The sequence below is a fragment of the Acinonyx jubatus genome, chromosome A1, assembly GCF_027475565.1.
Source record: "Acinonyx jubatus isolate Ajub_Pintada_27869175 chromosome A1, VMU_Ajub_asm_v1.0, whole genome shotgun sequence".
In the NCBI taxonomy this organism is placed as follows: Eukaryota; Metazoa; Chordata; class Mammalia; order Carnivora; family Felidae; genus Acinonyx; species Acinonyx jubatus.
The window spans coordinates 207,177,581-207,197,679 of record NC_069380.1 but is presented as its reverse complement, the minus strand read 5'-3'; the positions used below and the strand labels follow the sequence as shown (position 1 = coordinate 207,197,679).

At 39.8% G+C, this 20,099-nt stretch overlaps 1 protein-coding gene across 1 annotated transcript in view; it reads left to right on the top strand.

Annotated features, from left to right (window-relative positions):
- The first annotated feature begins 15,578 nt into the window (after window positions 1–15,578).
- The window catches only part of SLC1A3 (solute carrier family 1 member 3), a 78,249-nt gene continuing 73,728 nt past the window's right edge, over window positions 15,579–20,099 (top strand). The window contains exons 1-2 of the mRNA XM_015078215.3: window positions 15,579–15,736; window positions 17,353–17,625. Of these exons, the coding sequence (XP_014933701.3) occupies window positions 17,445–17,625 (181 nt within the window). The 5' untranslated portion in view covers window positions 15,579–15,736; window positions 17,353–17,444. The remainder of the gene's footprint in view (window positions 15,737–17,352; window positions 17,626–20,099) is intronic.

Below are 20,099 nucleotides of genomic sequence, written 5' to 3'. Positions count from 1 at the left end.
CTTACTCTGTCTCTCAAAATAAATAAACAAACGTTAACAGATATATAAAATAAATAAATACACATAGGTATGGAATTATGTCCAAAATATATTAGTAAGGCAAAAATAGGAATATGAAAAACAATGTGTATTATATACTATTTTGTGTGTGTGTGTACAATACATACATTTGCTTATATATGCATAAATACTTCTATTTTTGAATAGTAAATCTTTTCCTCACTTACCATATTTTCAGCAACTTTACTAAGGTATAATCGCTATTTAATAATAAACATACCGGACAGAGCACCTGGCTGGCTCGGTTGGTAGAGCATGCGGACTCTTGATCTCAGAGTTGTGAGTTCAAGCTCTACATTGGGGGTAGAGTTTATTTAAAAAATAAGTTAAATTAAAAAAATAATAAATATAGATATAAATAAACATCTCTATAAGGATACAAAAGAAACTAAAGACATTGATTGCCTCTAGAGAGGGAGATGAGCACTTAAGGCTGGAATTAGGTATGAGTAATGAAACTTTTTATAATAAAACATTTTATGTCTTTAAATTTTCAACTATGTGAATGTGCTAACTATTCAAAAGATAAATAAATAAAATTGAAGATATTAAGAAATAAGAGTAGTTCACTATCTTGATTGTGGTGATGGTTTCATGGGTATACACATATGTCAAAATGTATCCAATTGTATATTTTTAATAAGCTTATTGTATATCAATTATATCTCAGTAAAGCTTCTACAAGATGGTAAATGAGAAAGAGATTGACTATTCAATAAATGGTTTTGAAACATTTAGCTAGCATTGTAGGAGAACAAATTAAAAAGTTAGATCCTTATAGGGGCTCCTGGGTGGCTCAGTCAGTTAAGCATCCGACTTTGGCTCAGGTCATTGATCTTGTGGTTTGTGAGTTTGAGCTTTGCACCAAGCCCTGCATCAAGCTCTGTGCTGACAGCTCAGAGCTTGGAACCTGCTTCAGATTCTCTGTCTCCCTCTGTCTCTCTGCCCTACCCCCGCTCACACTCTCTGTCTTTCAAAAATGAATAAAAACGTCAAAAATTTTTTTGAAAAACTTAGATCCTTGTATCTGTCAACCTTAAAAGTAAAACAGCCAGTTATTTTTACCAGCAAAATGGATTTATTTTGGGCATAGCAGAGGAATTGCAATACAAGACTTATAGGCCATGGCAAACCATATGTGAGTCTAGAGGTCAAAAGAGAAGAAAGTTATGTTAGAGAGAAAAGGAGGACATTGGAAGAGGCTGCTTTGGATGAAAGTCCATTGGGAAAAAAGAGATAGTCCAGGTGGTGACAGTTTCTCGTTGGCTAAGTTGTAGTATTTTCTTATTGGCCAAACTTGTTACCAGGCAAGGAGAAATTTTTTCTCCCTCCTGCTGGAGCAGGAAAGTAGGCCTCTTCCTGTTGGGGTCTGCAATTGGCAACAAGTTGCAGGGCATGAGAGTTCCCTCCTCCAACCTCCCTACTCCATTTTCAGTGAGGTTTCCCTTTATTCAGTTTCACACATCACAACAGACATAAAAATGAATTCCAATTGGATTGAAGTGCTAGATGAAAAACAAAACAAAACCCTATAAAAATGTTGGAAGAAGGGGTGCCTGGGTGGCTCAGTCAGTTGAGCGAGCATTGGACTATTGATCTCAGCTCAGGTTCGAGCCCACGTTGGGCTCTGCATTGACAGTGCTGAGCTTGCTTGGGATTCTCTCTCCCTCTCTCTCTATCCTTTGCTTGCTCTCTCAGTCTCTTTCAAAATAAATAAATAATCTTTTAAGAAAATGTTGGAAAGTACAATACTTTTATAACTTTGGAGTGGGGAAAGTGTCTCCAAGAAATACTCAAAACCTAGAAAAACCTCAAAAGCCATGGAGACAGAAGTAACAATAGCAGACTTCACTACCTAAAGTGAAGGACTCTTGATTTCAGTTCAGGTCATGATCTCACAATTGTGAGATCGAGCCCCCCATCGGGCTCCATGCTCAGTGTGGAGCCCGCTTAAGATTCTGTCTCTCTCCTTCTCCCTCTGCCCCTCCCTCCACCCCCCCCCACATGCATTCTCTCCATATATATGACACAAAAATGAAAAATAAATAAAAATAAAATCTCAGATGAGAAAAGACACTGTGAACGAAGATACTGTCATTGGTCAAATCCCCAAGATAACCAGTAGCATATGATCACACCATCTTTAAGAGTTGTGTGGTGCTGAGAAGTGGGAAGTATATGCAAGGAATGCACCACAGATCCAGACACCAGAGATTCTCCACTTTTCTGCACCATGGTCCCCTTTGGCGTTCTCATAAAGTCCCTCCTCAAAATAAAATAAAAAAACATAAGTACATAAAATAAAAACCAAAAAAATTACAAAGGGAACCAATTATATTGAAATACAATTGCATGTATTTGTGCTTCATTACTAACAGTAAAAAAGATATAGCATCAGGTCTAATAACTACACAATTTTGAAGTGAGGAGCATAGGTGTCTGCAGCTTCTACATCATACCGTGCCAAAATCTCTGGTCGGTGGGCAACACTAATTAGCTGGAAACATACAACAGCAAGCATAATTCCAAAATAGTCCTTTGGGAAAGCAACCTTAAAATTATTTGCATGACATAATTATTTCCAAAGGCAAGTGTCTATAATCCTGGAGAGATTTAGAATTAAATTCAGAGACAATGGAAATCGAACCCATGGGGCTCTATACTTGTGTTAAGTTTTAAAAGAACCTGTGACTATGTGATGGGTTAAGTACTTGTAATATTTAAGGTAATTTGGTATATTAGATAATACTTCTGCTTTCTCCTCCCTTACCTTACTGTCTCTCTTCCAATTCCTCCATATATTTTCCATTTCTAGACATTGGAGAGCCCACAGGAACAGTCCTTGATTATCTTTTCTCTAGCTACACTCACCCCCTCGTAGACAACATCCATTCCTTTACTGCTGAAATAGCTTCAGACCCTATCTAGATGTTGATAACACCAAATTTAATCTCAAACCAGGCCTTTCCCCTGAATTCCTTCTTTTTTATCTAATAGCCCATTCAACATCTCCATTTGATTATCTGAAGTTTTGATAGCTTGCCCTGACCACACCCCACACAAATCTGTTCTGGATCATTCCCCCCAATCAGTACGTTACAACTACAGTCGTCCAGTTTCTCAGGCCAAAAACCTTGGTGTCATCTTTTTGAGCCAATAAATGCTTATACAAATTTGGCTAACAATATGAGGGAGCATAATAGAGATTCATTTAGATATAACTCTAGCCTTTGTAATAGTGTTTGGTGTACTAGCATGTATAATGTTAAATAAAATAACCTCAACTATTTAATTTTTAGTTATTCAATTCCATTTCAGTTATGAATCTTCTTGTCTTCATGTACTCTCACGCACTCCCTGGGCGTGCTTATGCTGCACTGCAGCTCTTAATTCCATGTGTCTGACAAGTTCCAAATGGAATTCTAGCTTTCACTCTCTTGGATGCCATTGCCACCTAGACATCTCCATCTGGAGATCTGAGAGGATCCAAAACAGGACTCTTCATTCACTTACACCTAACCTGAACCTTAGGCTCTCCACTCCATTTCAATTAAACTTGATTTACCTGGTTGTTCAATCCTAAAACCTTACCTCCATCCTTCACTACTCTCTTTCTTTCATACCTTTGTCCAAATTATCATTAAATCCTGACAGTTTTTCTTTCAAAATACAACCCCAAAAGGGCCACTTCTCACCACGTCTCTGTTAGTGACCTTAATCTAAGCCACCATCATTTCTCACTGGACTATTCCAGTAGCTTTCTAACTAATCTCCATACAGCTAACCATTCTCCATGCAGCAACCAGTGTTAGCCTTTTAAAAGGCCATCACTCTTCTGCATGGGGCTAAGCCCTAAAATGCCTTCCTATCCACTCACAGTGAGGTCCAAAGCCCTTTCCAGAAGCAGCGAGCATTTATTTGTATAGGGTCTGTCTCCTCCCAACCGGAATGTAAAGCTCCATGAGAGTGAAAACCTTCTTTCTTTTTTTTCATGACTTTCCAGGGCTGGGCACAGAGCAGGGACTCAATATTTGTTGCATAAAGAGTGAACAAATGGGAGTGAAAATTGAGAGTGTGAAGCAGTGTAGAAAGGCAACACTAACAACTTTATATATTTTACTCTTTTGTGAAGAGAAGATATTTTTGAATACTCAAGTCTTCAAAAATTTTAAAAGGAAAATATTTACTTATATGTGTCACCATTTACTTAAATGTGTCAAGGGCGCCTTGGTGGCTCAGTTGGTTAAGCCCTCAGTGCAGAGTCTGCTTAGAATTCTCTGTCTCTTTTCTCTCTCTGCCCCTCCCCCTGCTCTCTTTCTCTCTCAAAACAAATAAGTAAACACTTTTTAAATATAAAGACTGAAGGGGCACTAGAATAAGGGAAAAACGTGTAGGGCCCATGCTGGTGGAGCTGAGGAATCTGAAAATGTTAAGTCAACATCAAGAGAAAGATCAGAAGAGAGCCTTCCTCTAGTCTACACTCCCTTTATAATGAGAATCAAAATCCCAGCTTTGGCCATAGCCTGTCTCATTCCTTTTGAAGATTATCTGTGCCCTTGTCCATTCTCTCATTTGTTCTTTTCCTCTTTCTCACCCTAACCACACAAATCACATCATGAAGTCAATGTGCATTTTTAAACCTCCAGGCAGCTCTCATCAACTCAAGACATGTCTATAGGAAGGATCTTCTTTCATAAAGCCCAATATCTCAAAGCCTGAAATCTCACCAAGAAGACGCAAGAAAACAGCTCTAAAAGGTCAGCAAGGAAGCAATGAATTGGGCGGGACACCTGGGTGGCTCAGTTGGTTAAGCCTCTGACTTCAGCTCAGGTCGTGATCTCACAGTGTGTGAATTTGAGCCCTGCATCAGGCTCTCAGCTCTCAGTGTGGATCCTGGAGCCTGGAGCCTGCTTCAGATCCTCTGTCCCCCTCCCTCTCTGCCCCTCCCACTCATTCTCTCTCTCTCAAAAAAAAACAGCAGATTTCAAAGATCTGATGATGAAATTGCTATGTTAAAATTCTAATTACCAGGCATACCTTCTTTAAAAAAAAGAAGAAGTTGGGAAAACCAGATATTCCTGGTAGATAAAAGGAATGCCAGAGGGGTAGCTCCAGGATTGACAGGATTGCCTCCTGGAATAGGGCCAGTCCCAGGAGGAGTAAGATTTGCTAGTGCTGGACCATAGTGATGAGATTATAGTGAAAAGTACAAAGGGTAGTCAACCTAGGGTAAACACGCCTCCTTTCCTTAATCCCATCTCCACACACTTTAACCCATGAGACTAGGCTTAGACTGGGACCACATTTTAATCACTAAACTGTTCTAGAACAAGAGGCTTCATGGCTCCAATGTCCTGGAAGAATTTGAAAATGGAACTAAAATTCTGAGTCCTGTTGGATTTGGTGGAGGAAAGATGCAAGTATAAGCAGCACTAGAGGAGGGAGGACTCCACCTACTGCCATGTCAAGGCCATGAGGAATGAGTTCTGTCTTAAACATCACATGAGAAAAACATAGCAGACACCTTAAAAGGGATTCCAACAGATTACCTAATAAAATCATTCATTTTCTCTACATCTGGTGAAAGTTGCTTTTTTTCTAATCTTTTTTTTTGAAGCTTATTTATTTTTGAGAGAGAGCACGCATGTGCACATGTGTGTGAGTGGGGGAGGGGCAGAAAGAGAGAGAATCCCAAGCAGGCTCTATGCTGTCAGTGCAGAGCCTGACTCAGGGCTCGAACTCACAAACCATGAGATCTTGACCTGAGCCAAAACCGAGAGTCAGATGCTTGAACCACCCAGGCACCCCTCTAATCTTTTCTGTCTGCCTTGTAAATGTTAGCAACTACTATTTCTTGGTGAATCTATTGTCACTGAGACAGGCCTTCCTCTAATGGAATAGAAGAAAACCAAGATTTTAACAAGAATGTGGATTGGGGTGAGGGTGGAGGGTGAGAAGCCACTGTTTCTGGTGATGGAGATCCTGGAATATGGAAGAGTGTTGGCCACCAGGGAGTAACTCCCACAGGGTCTTGTTATGGTTGGATATATTCTTTTTGGCTCATGAAGATTGCGTAGTTCTTGGAAGGTTTTAGGGACTGATTTTGTTGTTGGTGGTGTTACTGCTTGTTATGCCAGATTCTAGAGAGAAAAAAAAAAAAAAGACTAGCATTCTGCAAAGTGCATTAGTACAAAGTTACCTTTGATATTGAACATTGCACCTAAAGACTTTCTCAACCTAAGAAATGCTCTGAGTGCATCGTCAAGAACACGAGGTATACACGTTGTTTCTACCTTCTTCCCACTTTTCTGCTTGTCCAAAACATGGTATACCGTATCTCTTTGGTCTTTTCTCCATCCATTAGCCATGCATGGAACGCCCATCTAAGGTCCTTGCTCATGCCCCCCACACCACTCCATGTCTTTCACCTAGACACCTCCATTCCTCCATCTAGAATGACTCTCCTAAGATATTCTTAACTGTGGAAAAAAACTTCCTCATCTTTAGAGTTCCTTGTAAAATACTGTCTCTTCCATGAAACTCTTTTTCCCCACAACTGGAATTAATCTCTCTCATGTCTATAGAAATTTATTTTTAATCTTTTCAGGTTTTATTTTGTCATCTATTTCATTGTGCATTTATTTTCTCCACTGTGTTGTAACCTCCTTGAGGACTGCAGCCATTTTGCCCCTTTCTGTATATTCCACTTTCCCTCCAGTGCCTTTAAACATGGTGGGAATTTGTAGAATTCTGAGGGCAGTATTTTCATTGGGAGTGTAAGTTCCAGCAACAAGAATTGTGTGGCTTTTAAGTGCCTAAACTTTGAATGCAAGTGGCCTGGGGTGGAATCCCAGTCCAACCACTTAACCAGCTTGTGACCTTGGCTGGTTGCTAATTCTCTCTGAACCTCGATTCCTTCATTTTTAAAGTGGGAATAATAACACTTAGTAACAATAGAGTGGTTGTGACAAGCAAATGAGGCAAATGTAAAGCACGTGGCACAGTGCCCAGCACATAGAAAAGACTCAACTAATGGTAGCTGTTTTTATTAGTAGTAGTATTACCACTAGCATGAAACCTTTGTGCAGAAACCAATATTCTCATCTTATGTTAATCTATTTAAAATTTTTTTTAATGTTTATTTATTTTTGAGAGAGACAGAGCACAATAGGAGAGGGGCAGAGAGAGAGGGACACACAGAATCCGAAGCAGGCTCCAGGCTCTGAGCTGTCAGCACAGAGCCCGATGCAGGGCTCAAACTCACGAACTGTGAGATCATGACCTGAGCTGAAGTAGGACACCCAACTGACTGAGCCACCCAGGCGCCCCTGTTAATCTATTTAAATAAATTGGAAGGAAATGGGCTAGAGAGGAGATTTTGCCAGCCAGCCCTGCCAATTCCAAGGACTCCTCTATAAAGAATAATCATTTTATAACAGTGCTGTCCAGTAGAAATACAATGTGAGTCCCATATGTAATTTAAAATGTTCTACTAGTCACATTAAAAGAAGCAAAAAGAACAGATAAATTGATTTTAATATATTTTAATATATTTTATTTAACCCAATACCTAAAATATTATTATAGCATAAGTCAATATAAATATTTATTAATGAGAACTTTTAACATTTTTTGGATCAAGTTTTCAAAGCTCAATGTGTACTTTACCCTTGCAGCACATCTCAGTTTGCACTAGCCTCATTCAAGTGCTCAATAGCTATATGTCTCTGGTGGCTACCATACTGGAAAACTCAGATTTATAACACTGGATTTTAAAACATTGGTCTTACTAGTGAGTCATATCACACAAGGCTTTCACTGAATGTAATTGGTATAACAGGACAATATGCTTTTCTGGAAATGCTTAGAGCTAAGAGTGAACACTGGGTTCTGGTCTTGACTTTGACATTCACCTGGTTGATTTGGGCAAACCATTCATTTTGCTGTGCTTTATTTCTCACATCTGTCCTGGGGCTTAGCTAGGTCACAAGGCCATAAAAAATGTGACCAGTCCCTCAGTCAGTTCAATCTCATCATCACCAAAACCCCTAGACCTAAGCCTGAGACCTGAAACACATACACCTACACATCTTACCTATGGTGGAATTTACTAGATCAAGTCAGCCTCTATAAAATTTATTAACTGAGGCATTACTAAAACTAGGGTTCTTAGAGTTTACTTTATGCCTTTGGTCTTTTCCTCAGAGTTTAGGCCTGCTTATCAGAGTGTTATTCTTAGAATTTGAGTAACACCTGATTTAGTTGTTTACATATCTTGCCCTGGGAACCAACTCAGGGTCCAGATGCTGGCAGTGGGCACAAGGAAAGGTGAGGGAAAGCAAGAGGAAGGGCTAATCTAGTGGCTCTGGCAACCCCACATTAGGCTTATTCTTGATGTGCCACATTGCTGTTGGTTTCATGGTTGAGATTTTACTTAAACAAAGGGTTAAAAAAAAGTTTGAAACCCAGCTCTCCTCTTGCCTTTCATGTGGAGGGGAGGACTACAATATTTGCCCAAGGTTTCACAGCCCAACCCCAGTTTTAGTGTATTTTTCACCAATGCCATATTATCTCCCCTAGTTTCACCTATTGATGTTAAGAGTTTTGGTTGGTTTTTTTTTTTTCTTCTTTTTTGGAAGAACTTAGTGGATTTATGCTGTTCTCATAGAAACACCTTTTCACAACTGAGGCCTGTTGACAGGAATGAACTGGTCACCCTGAGTTCATTTCACTTCAGCAGCTGTGATCTTGTGAGGGGAAGCAGCTGGGCAAGAAAGGAGGCTTGCCTTTGCTTCTTCTGTGACCCACAGGTGAATAGAAGTCACCAGGTGACAGCAGTTCCCTGCCCAGCCGAGAAAAATGGGATCCATGAGCATTCTGGTGGCTTTCCTCCGTAGTCTTTCTACTCAGAATCAATCCATAAACACAGCATTAGCAGAAGACAGATATTCACTCAGGCGCACAGCACCAATCTTGAATGTACGTTTTAAAGCATAAAATAACTTTATTCTGACCTTACCCCAGATTGCTAGAACAGCATCCAATGACCAAAAATGATTTCAGCGGCTAAGGTTGATTTGTGTTCAAGGCCCAGACAGCTTCCACCATTCACCCTGTTTTCTCAACTCAAAGCTGCATTTTCTCTTGCTTAAAAAATTTGCATATTTTCTCAGTGCCTGTTTCTGACTCACAATAAACAATGCCCAGACCTCCTGCCAAAAAAATGTCCAAATGCGAAATAGTTGCTATAATAGTCGTTTTTGTGATGGCAACTTTGAGCTGTGTGCTTTTAAATTATAATTACTTTTTTTTTCCTTACAAAAGATGTGTATCTGTCTTGATTGCTGTAATTATGATTCTATACCAGCAAACAGTTATAAAAGATTCATGTCATCACTGTGCTTCATAAAACCCGTGCCCTTCAATAAGCTTCCTTTGGCGACTGTTTATGTGTTTGTGTTTAATTTGTGGCAGAGAAATCTAATGAGAAGCCATTAATCATTGAGTGCATATAAAAATCTGTGTCTTTAAATAGGCAGAAGTGGATAAGGCGAGCCCATTATTGGCATGACATGATTTAGAATCACAGAATCTTAATAGGGAAAGCAACTTGAGAAAAATAATGTAGTCCAACCTCATCTTACAGATGACATTCAAAATTGCGAGGGGAGTAACATGTGGCTTAGTGATTGAAGACACAATGGGAACACGAATGGGGGACCAAGTTCTAATCCTGAACCTGGCCCTAAAGAACAATGGCGCAAACCAACCTGACTTCCTCATGCATCCTTGTTTTCAAGGATGATGGATGGAATCCAGGGTTTGCTGAGGTGCCTCAGGGGCCTACCTAAGGAGGAGAAAAGAGGGACACAAAGATAGACCATGACACCCACCTCCTACCCATTCAATTAGAGAGTTCTACTTGAATCTGGTAATGATTTAAAAGGGAATTCATTGGCTTTGTTCCCCCACTTTTTAAAGTTTAATGTTTACTGATGTCCTCTCTCCAAGTCTTAGGATTGGAGTGAATTGATGAAATCTCTTATCTGCGGCTTGCTGTGTCCCTTTTTTCATGCAGCGACTCTTCACTGAGCACCTTCTGTGCTGGTTACTGAGTATGCAGTGGTTATAAACACAGGCTCTGCACTCAAAGAGCCCACAGTCTGTTGCAGAAGAGAGTGGTGATCACTCTGGAAAGTTAAGCCCAGGGAGCCCTGGGAACAGATAGGAGGGGCAATCAACCTGTCAGAGATTGGAGGAGGAAGAGAGGGTAGGCCTTCCTTTTAATGTTCTTTACTTTCTTTTCTGTCCTTAATAAAAGCTACCAGGAACTTCTTTTAGAAAAAGATGAGAAACTAAAGATTTTTTTTAATACTTTATCTATTTTTAAAAAAATAGGCTCCTTACCCATCATGGAGCTTAAACTCACAACCCCAAGATCAAGAGTCGCATGCTCTACCCACTGAGCCAGCTAGGCACCCCAAGAAACTAAAGTTCTCAGAAAATTGTTACAAACTCTTGTCACTCGCTGACTGTAACCCTAAGCAAACTGCATAATCCGTATGAAACTCCACGCCAATATCTGGATATACAAGACTAGTAATAATAGAATGTACCTCAAAGCATTGTCACAAAGATTAAATTAGATGATGTATGAAACAGCACTTAGGGGCGCCTGGGTGGCGCAGTCAGTTAAGCGTCCGACTTCAGCCAGGTCACGATCTCGCAGTCTGGGAGTTCGAGCCCCGCGTCAGGCTCTGGGCTGATGGCTCAGAGCCTGGAGCCTGTTTCCGTATCTGCGTCTGCCTCTCTCTCTGCCCCTCCCCCGTTCATGCTGTGTCTCTCTCTGTCCCAAAAATAAATAAACGTTGAAAAAAAAATTAAAAAAAAAAAGAAACAGCACTTATAAAACCATAAAGCACCATAAAAATGTTGACTGTTATTGTTGCTAGCACTTGGCTGAAGGCTTTAATTCCAATTAACCTACATGATCTTTCTCCACTAAACCAAGATTCTGGTCCTTCAGAGATTTGGCTCATGGTGAGCAACTGGGGAAAATGCCATTTCACAATATGTCGCAATTAATAGCAATAACACTTTTGAAATCTTCACTAAAAGCAGATCGTCTTGAGTTTTAGTACAAAGAAAATGTGTTCGATTTCTTTCAACCACCATTATATCCAACTCTTGGCTAACTTATGATCAAATGGTTGGCATAACTTCTGTTTGTGGGTCTATTTAGAGGGTTCCTCATGTTCTTCCTTCCTTTTATGTTGGGGTTCTCCAGACCTCTGCCCTTGCTCAAACCCCACCAAAGGTCAAAACATCAGAATACATTAAAGATAACTAAAACAAGTGAAGTGGGCAGGCCAGTGAAGGGGGAGTACATACCTCACCTGATGCAGGAGGTCTTGCTCAATGCCAGCCTTCCCTTGAAGGGCCTTGGTATCATGAGATCGTCTGTATTTTTCAATGGAATCTAATTTTTTTTTGATGTGGGTGTGAATTATCCCAGTTTGTAAATGCTCCACCTTTCCTCCACTTCCTAACTCAAGTCTTTTTCACTTAAAGGATTTGGATCAACTCAAAATTTAAAATCACTCTTGTGCTTAAATCCTGTGCCTCCCTCTTGCCTAGGAATAGAGTTCAAGTTCTTTAATTTGACATCTTGGATCTTCTGGACATACAATGTCCAGACCACTAGCCAGGCACAGCTCCTTCAAGAAGCTCTCAGTCTCTTTGGGAGAACCTGGTAGAAACAGGCCCCAGCACAGAATTCCCAAAGCTGCCTGTGGGGTTCTCCCCTTGCCCACTGCATAAAGATTGCAGACATGTGTGTTGGTGGACTCCTTGAGGAAAGGGACTGGTGTTTGGAGCACAATACTTGCTCAAGATTTGCTGAATGAATGAATGAATGAATATGATAAAGGTTAATTATAAGCCACCCCTAGGGTTGGGTTTTTCAGGCTTCATCTGGGTTTAAAATAAATCCAGTCAGGGGTGCCTGGGTGGCCCAGTCAGTTAATCATCTGACTCTTGATTTTGGCTCAGGTCATGATGTCACAGTTCGTGGGTTCAAGCCCCACATCAGGCTCCATGCTGACAGCACATAGCCTGCTCGGGATTCTCTCTCTCTCCCATTCTCTCTCTGCCCCTCCCATGTTCTTCCTCTGTCTCTGTCTCTCTCTCTCAAAAATAAATAAAATAAACTTTAAAAAATTTCTTTAAAAATAATATCCAAGTAATCACACTTCACACCAGTTTTTTTTGTTGTTTTGCTTTTTACATTCAAACCTAAGAAAGAAAAAAATTCAAGACAAAACAAAAGACCAAATACCAGTTCTACCTCTACTGTTACTATATCTCTGGTATTTCTACCAGGGTTAAATCAGGTCCCATTCATTGTCTTAACATTCTATAATTTCCAAATTGTAGAAGAACTGACACTCCTTATGAGGATCCTTAAAACATAAGCTGTTTGAATAAAGGATGATAAAATCTCTTATGAAACATGAAATTAGAAATAACAGTGGAGGGGCGCCTGGGTGGGTCGGTTGGTTAAGCGGCCAACTTCGGCTCAGGTCGTGATCTTGCGGTTTGTGGGTTCGAGCCCCATGTCAGCTGGGGTTGACAGTTCAGAGACTGGAGTCTGCTTCAGATTCTGTGTCTCCCTCTCTCTCTGCCCCTTCCCTGCTCACGCTCTGTCTCTCTCTGTCTTTCAATAATAAATAAACGTTAAAAAAAAATAAAATAAATAAATAAAGGTGGAAAACATTTGATAAAGGTTAAAAGATTTTCTAATCCATTTCCTTTTCCAAATTCCAGAATATCCTTTCCTTGAGTGCTGAAATTTAACCGTTCTGTACTATGTTACAGCACTTACTTGTTAGTCATGATCCTTCATACATCAAACTAATGAATGGAAACAGTCCATTTAAGAATAAGTTAGATTTGGTGGTCGTTACGGTAACATTTTTCTCAAAATAATAATAATAATAATAATAATAATAATAATAATAATACGTATAGCATACTTTGTTAATCGTATGTTCAAAGAGGATTCCTGGAAGATTTTTCAAAAGGAGTGGTGTTGCTACATGTGGTTTGTTTGTTTGTTTGTTTTTCACTCTGGAATACCAAAATTAATATGATTCGCTGGTTCTGTGTCTCCTACCCAGAGTAGCTTTAAACGAAGTCTGGCTTATAGAGGTTTATTCATAACTTCTTGATCTTTCACTTATTGCATATTTCTATGAAGGAAAAAGCTGTTTTAACACTTAAGGGTCTTATTTATGAAATATGGGAAAAGGTAGAAATATGTGCTGAGGAGACCCAAGTTGCCCCAAGGGCATTATTGCTGCAGATTTCCCAAAGAGAAAGTGGGACTTAAAAGAAGCAATTCTCAATATTTCCCCCAGACTTAAAACCTTGTAATTCAGATGAACTCTGAACTGAGACTCTTTGCATCTCATTTTCTCATTAGGTTTTATTACAGCCAACAAAACTTTCAGTGGTGAATTACTTCCTTCTCAGGGGTATACCAGACTCCCATCATGTCTGCACAAACTAAAATAATGAAATGGTTTATAACCAATCCTTAGGGGGAAAAAAAAAAAAAAGAAGAAGAAAAAAAAAAAAGAAAGGGCAGTAGGGCCTTCTTATCTCTATGCTAACCTAAGTGTGGTTTTTCTAGTCCTTTTACTTGCCTATTGAAAAAAACAGAATTAAAAAATGGAAATGCCACTTGGCTTGAAACACCATTTAAAATCATTTAAAGATTTCTCTTTTAAGTTCCCTTAAAAGACAAGTCACTTCCGCAAGAAATATGGACAAATTAGTCTTAAACCCATGGCTCAGATAGGACTTAAGGTAGTAAATACATGCTTTCAAATGTGGTCACGGTGTTAAGAAATGATGTCTGTTCCACGCACCTAGGTCGGAAGCGCCAGCATAAAAACAAATACTTTTGTTTTAACACAGAAGGTTGAAAAGCATTTTGTTTCATACTTTTATGTTACGTTCTGCATTTATAAGAGCTATTTCATGTTTACTATGTATCAAGCATAGGACTGGTTCTTGCCCTCAAAGAACTTATAATTCAGTTGAGAAGCCAAAGCTTAACATGATTTTAAAAAGAAAGGATTAGCAGAAAACAGAGTGTAATTAAGTGTTAAACAATGTGGTACAGATGCTAAGTGACCTAGGAGATCAGAGGAAGAGAAAGATGGCTGTGGGCTGGGACTGTCAAGAGTATATATTTTCCATAAACTCTTAAAATTATGCCACGTTTAGAAGTTGTTATGATTGCTGCTCATTTGTAATTTTAAATCATTTGCATGATTCACCATTGCTTTCCAACCAGTAGCTGTTCGAAAGGGCTTAAAAGAAACAGTTGATGTTGGCAGGAGACGTATCTTTAGCAAATCTCCTGGATTTGCCAATGAGGGAAAAACATACCTTCCTGTTGGATAACAGACACAAGAACTAAGCAGATCTTGCATGGAGAATATGCGATTTAATGAGCAGGAATACAGAACTCTGGCTGCAATTTTTGGTATGCATTTTTGTCTCTATTAAACTTTTTTTCTTCATGCTAAACAACTTCTAAGTTTTGGAGCTGAGTTGAGCTTTTTCCTTGTTTAGATCTATTTTCACAATATATTTTTCTTTCTAAGAAAAGTGAACTAAAACTGCAATGAGAATTTTCTAATTCCTAAAAATAATGGCACTTGCAGGGATGGGGGTGGGGGGGTGGGGGGAGTGGGGGCAGTGGGGGGGGTGGGGGGGCAAGGAGGATGTTTAGCTTCCTTTAAAACTGAAGCATCAATATGCACAGGAACTTATCTTTTGAAATCACAAATCTTCAAGTGTGCATTTACACTCTTGGTCCTAAAATGCTTTTTACTTTATAGTTCAGAAAAGATCCTGGTCTCTGTGCGTTGCTTTTTCAGTCTTTGCAATGCAAAGTTGGAGCTAAATTAGATTTGTTATAACAGAATTTAAACTGCTAACATAGAGGCATGTCTCATCTTGTGTTTTGAGTAACTTTAGGCAACTTTAGAGAATAGTAGCAAGCACTGTTTCCCCTCCATACTTGTTGCGTTCTGGGTCTTCCCAAGAAATGTCAGTTATTTCCCCCAATTCTGAAAAGAGGGACTCTTTCATAACAGTGTACAACCAGGCAAAAGAGCACTCTCGTGTTTCCTTCAGGGGGAGGAAACCTGTAATAATGCGAGATAATTAAATTTCGTCTTAGAAGAGTCTTCTTTGAAACGTTCTAATCAAGACTTCCAGCTTTCTGAGTGTGTGTGAGCTTTATTTTGCAATTCTTCCTGGTCCCGGTTCTGCATTCCTAATGAAAGTGAACTGACAAAGCGTGAAAGTGGTCTAAGGAGCAAAACAGAGCCAGCAAGCATGCTTCTGGTGAGCCAAGATTAATCAGTATTCCAGAAACCTCGGGTTTGCGCCCTCCTTCCCTGTGGTGTTTTCATTTTTCCCCACTCCCCCTGTCCCGGGCGCAGACTCCTCCCCTTTTCTTAAGTTGCCCCGATAGTAACTTGCAGTTTCAGAGCGCATGCATGCCGGGCTCGTGGCGTTCGTTACTCTTCCGTACCTGCTGCGGAATTCACCTTGTCATTGCCTGGGGTACCTTCTACCCGTTACAAAATCCGAAAAGGTAAGTCTGACGTCCTGTCTTGCCGCCGGGCTTCCCCTCTCCATGCACGTCTCCGCCGATGGATTTTGTTTCGCGAGCAGAGGAGCAGCGAGAGTGAAAAGCTAGCCATTTTGGTAGATAAAGTCCACGTTAGTAATTTAATGTAATGAGCGCATGGTGTCCGCTTATGCCGTGTTCGCTCTTAACTCGGAGTTGAGTCATTCAGGGTGGACTGGGGGTAGATTGTGGTTCGGGAGGTAGAAAAGACTCAAGGCTGAGCTGGTCTGTTTAAAAGTGACTGGAAAGGGAACCAGAGACTAGTTTAAAAAAAAAAAAAACTGGTCTCTCGTCTGTCCCCTTCCTCACTTCTCCCTAAACTTCTAATCTGCCGTGACGTCTTCAACAAGCCGTAGGTCTTATTATCACTGTCCCCAAGCTGCAATTTTATTTAAAAGTCAAAACTGTTAAGACGAGTCTCTTTTTCCACACTTGGATTTGCCAAAAGCTCCGGAGGAGTCTTTTGCTTTCCAGTTACCTCCCCCGCGGACGCACACGCTGGCTGTTGGCGTTGCCATATACACACGTCCACAGGCACCACTGATTTTTACTTGGATTGATCTCGGGAAAGATTGTGGATTACAAACCTTATACAACCGGAGGAATCCTTTGATTTTTTTCAAAAGAACCGATTTCCACCCGGGAGAGATTGACTTAGATATTTGAATAACCTAGGAGCGCTTTAAAGAAACTAGAAACCACACGCTGTAATGTTTGGAATGAAAATTGGATTCGCCTCATCTGTTCTAGAAATTCTAAAATTTTGAAATACCCAGAAGTCGGTGATGGTTTCCTCAGGAGACTCCGATATGATTGACACAAAGACAAATGCTACTTTGTACTTATACTTGTGATAAAAATGGAAATAAATGAATTACGATTACAGATAATGCATAGATAGGCTCAGAGAACTTTGCTTGTTTCAGAGAAAAAATTAAAAAGTTACCCTGCAAAATAGTCAAATATATTTCCCAAGTCCTGTGCATATGTTCTTTTCATTGCAGTCTTTTCATGACCATATTTATTAGCTGATATTATCGTGGGTTTTTTTCCTTAATGAAGAAAATCTTTATCATTTAAAACAGAAAGCCCTGAGGATGAAATATCAATATCTTAATTCATTTTATTGACCTGGTTACGCCTTCACCGGGTACACAACATAAGCCAGCAAGTAATTATTGAGCGCTTCCTGTGCGTTCAATTCAATTAGACATTTATTGAGGGTGAACATTGTGCAAAAAGCACTTGGCTGGTTCTGGGGGAGACTGAGGGGGTGGGGGCTGCTTAGTCACACTCTGCTCTGATGAACCCTTTTACAGCCTCATTGGAATAGGAAGGGCAAATTTTTAAAAATAGAACACACATTTCTGCTGGTAGATTCTGAATTGATGCACATTTCTCACACGTGGTCCTGTAAAATATGCACCTCCCACCCAGCCTTGAAACCTGGCATTGCGGCTCTCTAGCTCTTGATTCCTACTGAGATTATGCAGCATGCCAACAGCTTGCCCTGCTGTGGGGCAGCCCTGATTTCTCACCCCTGCAGGCTGTAACTCTTGTCTCTCCTCTCCTTGTTCTAGTTGTGTTCTCTAACACCAAAGAGGTCTGGCTTTCCGGGGGTGATTCCGAGACGTTGAAGTGCAAAGAAAAGACATTCCTACAGAAGTAAAATATGACTAAAACCAACGGAGAAGAGCCCAGGATGGGGGGCAGGATGGAGAGATTCCAGCGAGGAGTTCGTAAGCGTACACTCTTGGCCAAGAGGAAAGTGCAGAGCATCACAAAGGAGGATGTTAAAAGTTACCTTTTTCGGAATGCTTTTGTACTGCTCACTGTCACTGCAGTCATTGTGGGTAAGTCATTTGATAACAACCGAAAAAAAAAAAAAAAGGATCTTGTTTCTCTGGGGCATCTGGCTCCCTGGGCGTATTATCAGATGGACTGATTGATTGTAGATATTCAAAATAATAGTCTAGGCTTTTTTCTCCCACTAAATGACAGTCTGTTGGCATGTTTGAAGCAATATATGGTAAACATACCAGAATCTGAAAGAAGCATCATTTGGCATTATGCAAATCAATCGATTGTGTGGAGAAGAGAAATCAAATGCTTTCCCATCTCATGGAAGCATAAAAGAGTGACAATTTAATCATTAGGCCTGAGCAGTTAAATAACAATAAAAACAAGCAAACATATGCTAGATTTGGCCCAAATGTAATCATACAATGTCGCTTTCACTTAAAGCTAATTTATGCAATTAGTACATGAGATACAGGTTCCTAATAGTAATTACATTCTAACCATTCTAATGGGTGCTGACTTGAAACTGGGTATCATGCCTAGAGGTAGAGACTTTTACGTGTTTGCATCTCCCATCCAGTGACTGGAAAAGGTAAATTGAGACAAATGTTAACACAGATCTTTTTCATTCATTTCTTGCCATAAATAACTATCCCTTCTCTGCAACGTTGCAGCCTCTCACAAACTTAGCATTGTTAACAGCAACCTGTACTAATAAAACATTGTTTTGTTTGATTTATTGGAATCTGAAATTATTGTTTATTATTTATGGGTGGCAGATAGCTGAAAAAACTGCTTACTGGGAAATTCTGACTGAACAAATACAGAAATCTTTAGGCTGGTAAACATGCAAGCTAATGCCATGTTATAAAAAATTAAATTTCTACTAATCCGACCCAAAAGGGGGAGGGGGCATTAGTGTCCAATTTTAATCTCTGTCTTGGAGTTTGCCAAGGTCTCTATCAAATATAAAGAGGTAACAACAATAAAAACTAAGACAATTTTGTGGCATGTAAATATAACTGTATTCAAAAAGATAGGATTCTTAAATTGCAAATAGGAATACGACAGAATAGTTTGTCGCAAGACTTTCAATATATTCCATCTCAATATCTTTTGCTCCTTTTAGAAATTGTTGGTCATCAATGACCGTTCAATTCATTTTAGAGATGTTCAAAGAGAAAATGCCCTGATTGACTCAGGGACATAATGGCTTTCTTTAGTAAGTTCCCAGGTTTAAATACATTCCTGAAGGAAGTGTTTCAGTGCTTTGTCGTTGTCTTGGAAGTTGATGTAACACTCGGCAAGCTCAATTCATTTTTTGCTTTGAATTACAGTCGTTGCCAAGCCAAACAATAGCTGCCAAATAATAATGATAGTGAACACTGATGGAGTACTGTTACAGCTGCTTAAGTAGTGTTTTGCCTAGATTAGCTTACTTCATCCTCAAACAAGCCTATGAGTGAATGGGCAGGAATGATTAGTATGATCCTTATTTTAGAGATGAGAATACTGAGCATGGAGAGATCAAACAACTTGCCCAAAGTCATGCAGATAGTAAACGCTAGAGCTCAAAGTCAGACTCAAGCTATCTAGGCCCGGGGCCATTCTCTTCAACACTTTGCCATCCTGCCTTTGTGCTCTGCAAACTAGTTGGCATCTTGTGAGAGATTCCAGGAAAAGAAATGCTGCTATGTCTTGGTAGAGGCCAATTAGCAAGCAGTGCTACATGCATTCACATAGCATTGTCATTTTACTATATGATTTACCCAGTCAGACCCACAGAAAACTTATAATTCTCCAACAAATGATTAAGCCACATCCCTGTCATGCATTTAACAAATACTCATTTATTCTACAATCCTGTACACATCATAATAGAGCTCAGTGATACTGGAGTATGTTTGGAAAAGATGCAGAAACATTTATTCAACATGGTGTTCCAAACACAAGAAGAGTTCAATTTCTAGAACAGAAATGTTTCAGTTAAAGAATAAAGGAATGGAAAGTAATAAAACCTGCACATGGAAAGCAGATTGATGGAGAAGCAAGTTCCTAAGTGATTACAAAGACATATCTCTAATAGAAGGAAGATAATGCCAGGACTTAATGGTCCATTTTCTCTATGAGTTCTGGGATCATTTCCTAGCCCAGCGAGGACTTTCCTAAGATTTGTGAGAATTGCAGTGAGTTGGCTGAGCTGGGGTAGATAACTTGGCAGGATGTCCTCATGGTTGGCTTTACTAATGGAAACTGAAGAGGTAGAAGTAATAAGAAGAAGGCACTAACAAAGAAACAAATAAAAAGAGCTCATTGACAGTCAGAGAGACCACTGAGTCTACACCAAAGACTTGGAATGGCCAATAGACCACTTGGTAGCAAACAGACTTAGGAGAGAAGGAAGAACCCTTCAGTTATCTCTTGGTGTGTCTTCCATTGAGGGCCCAATGGAAACAAAGGCTCCATTTAGCTTGTCACTGGGTACCATGTCTACATCAGCCCTAAAAGAATAATAAGAGCATGTCTG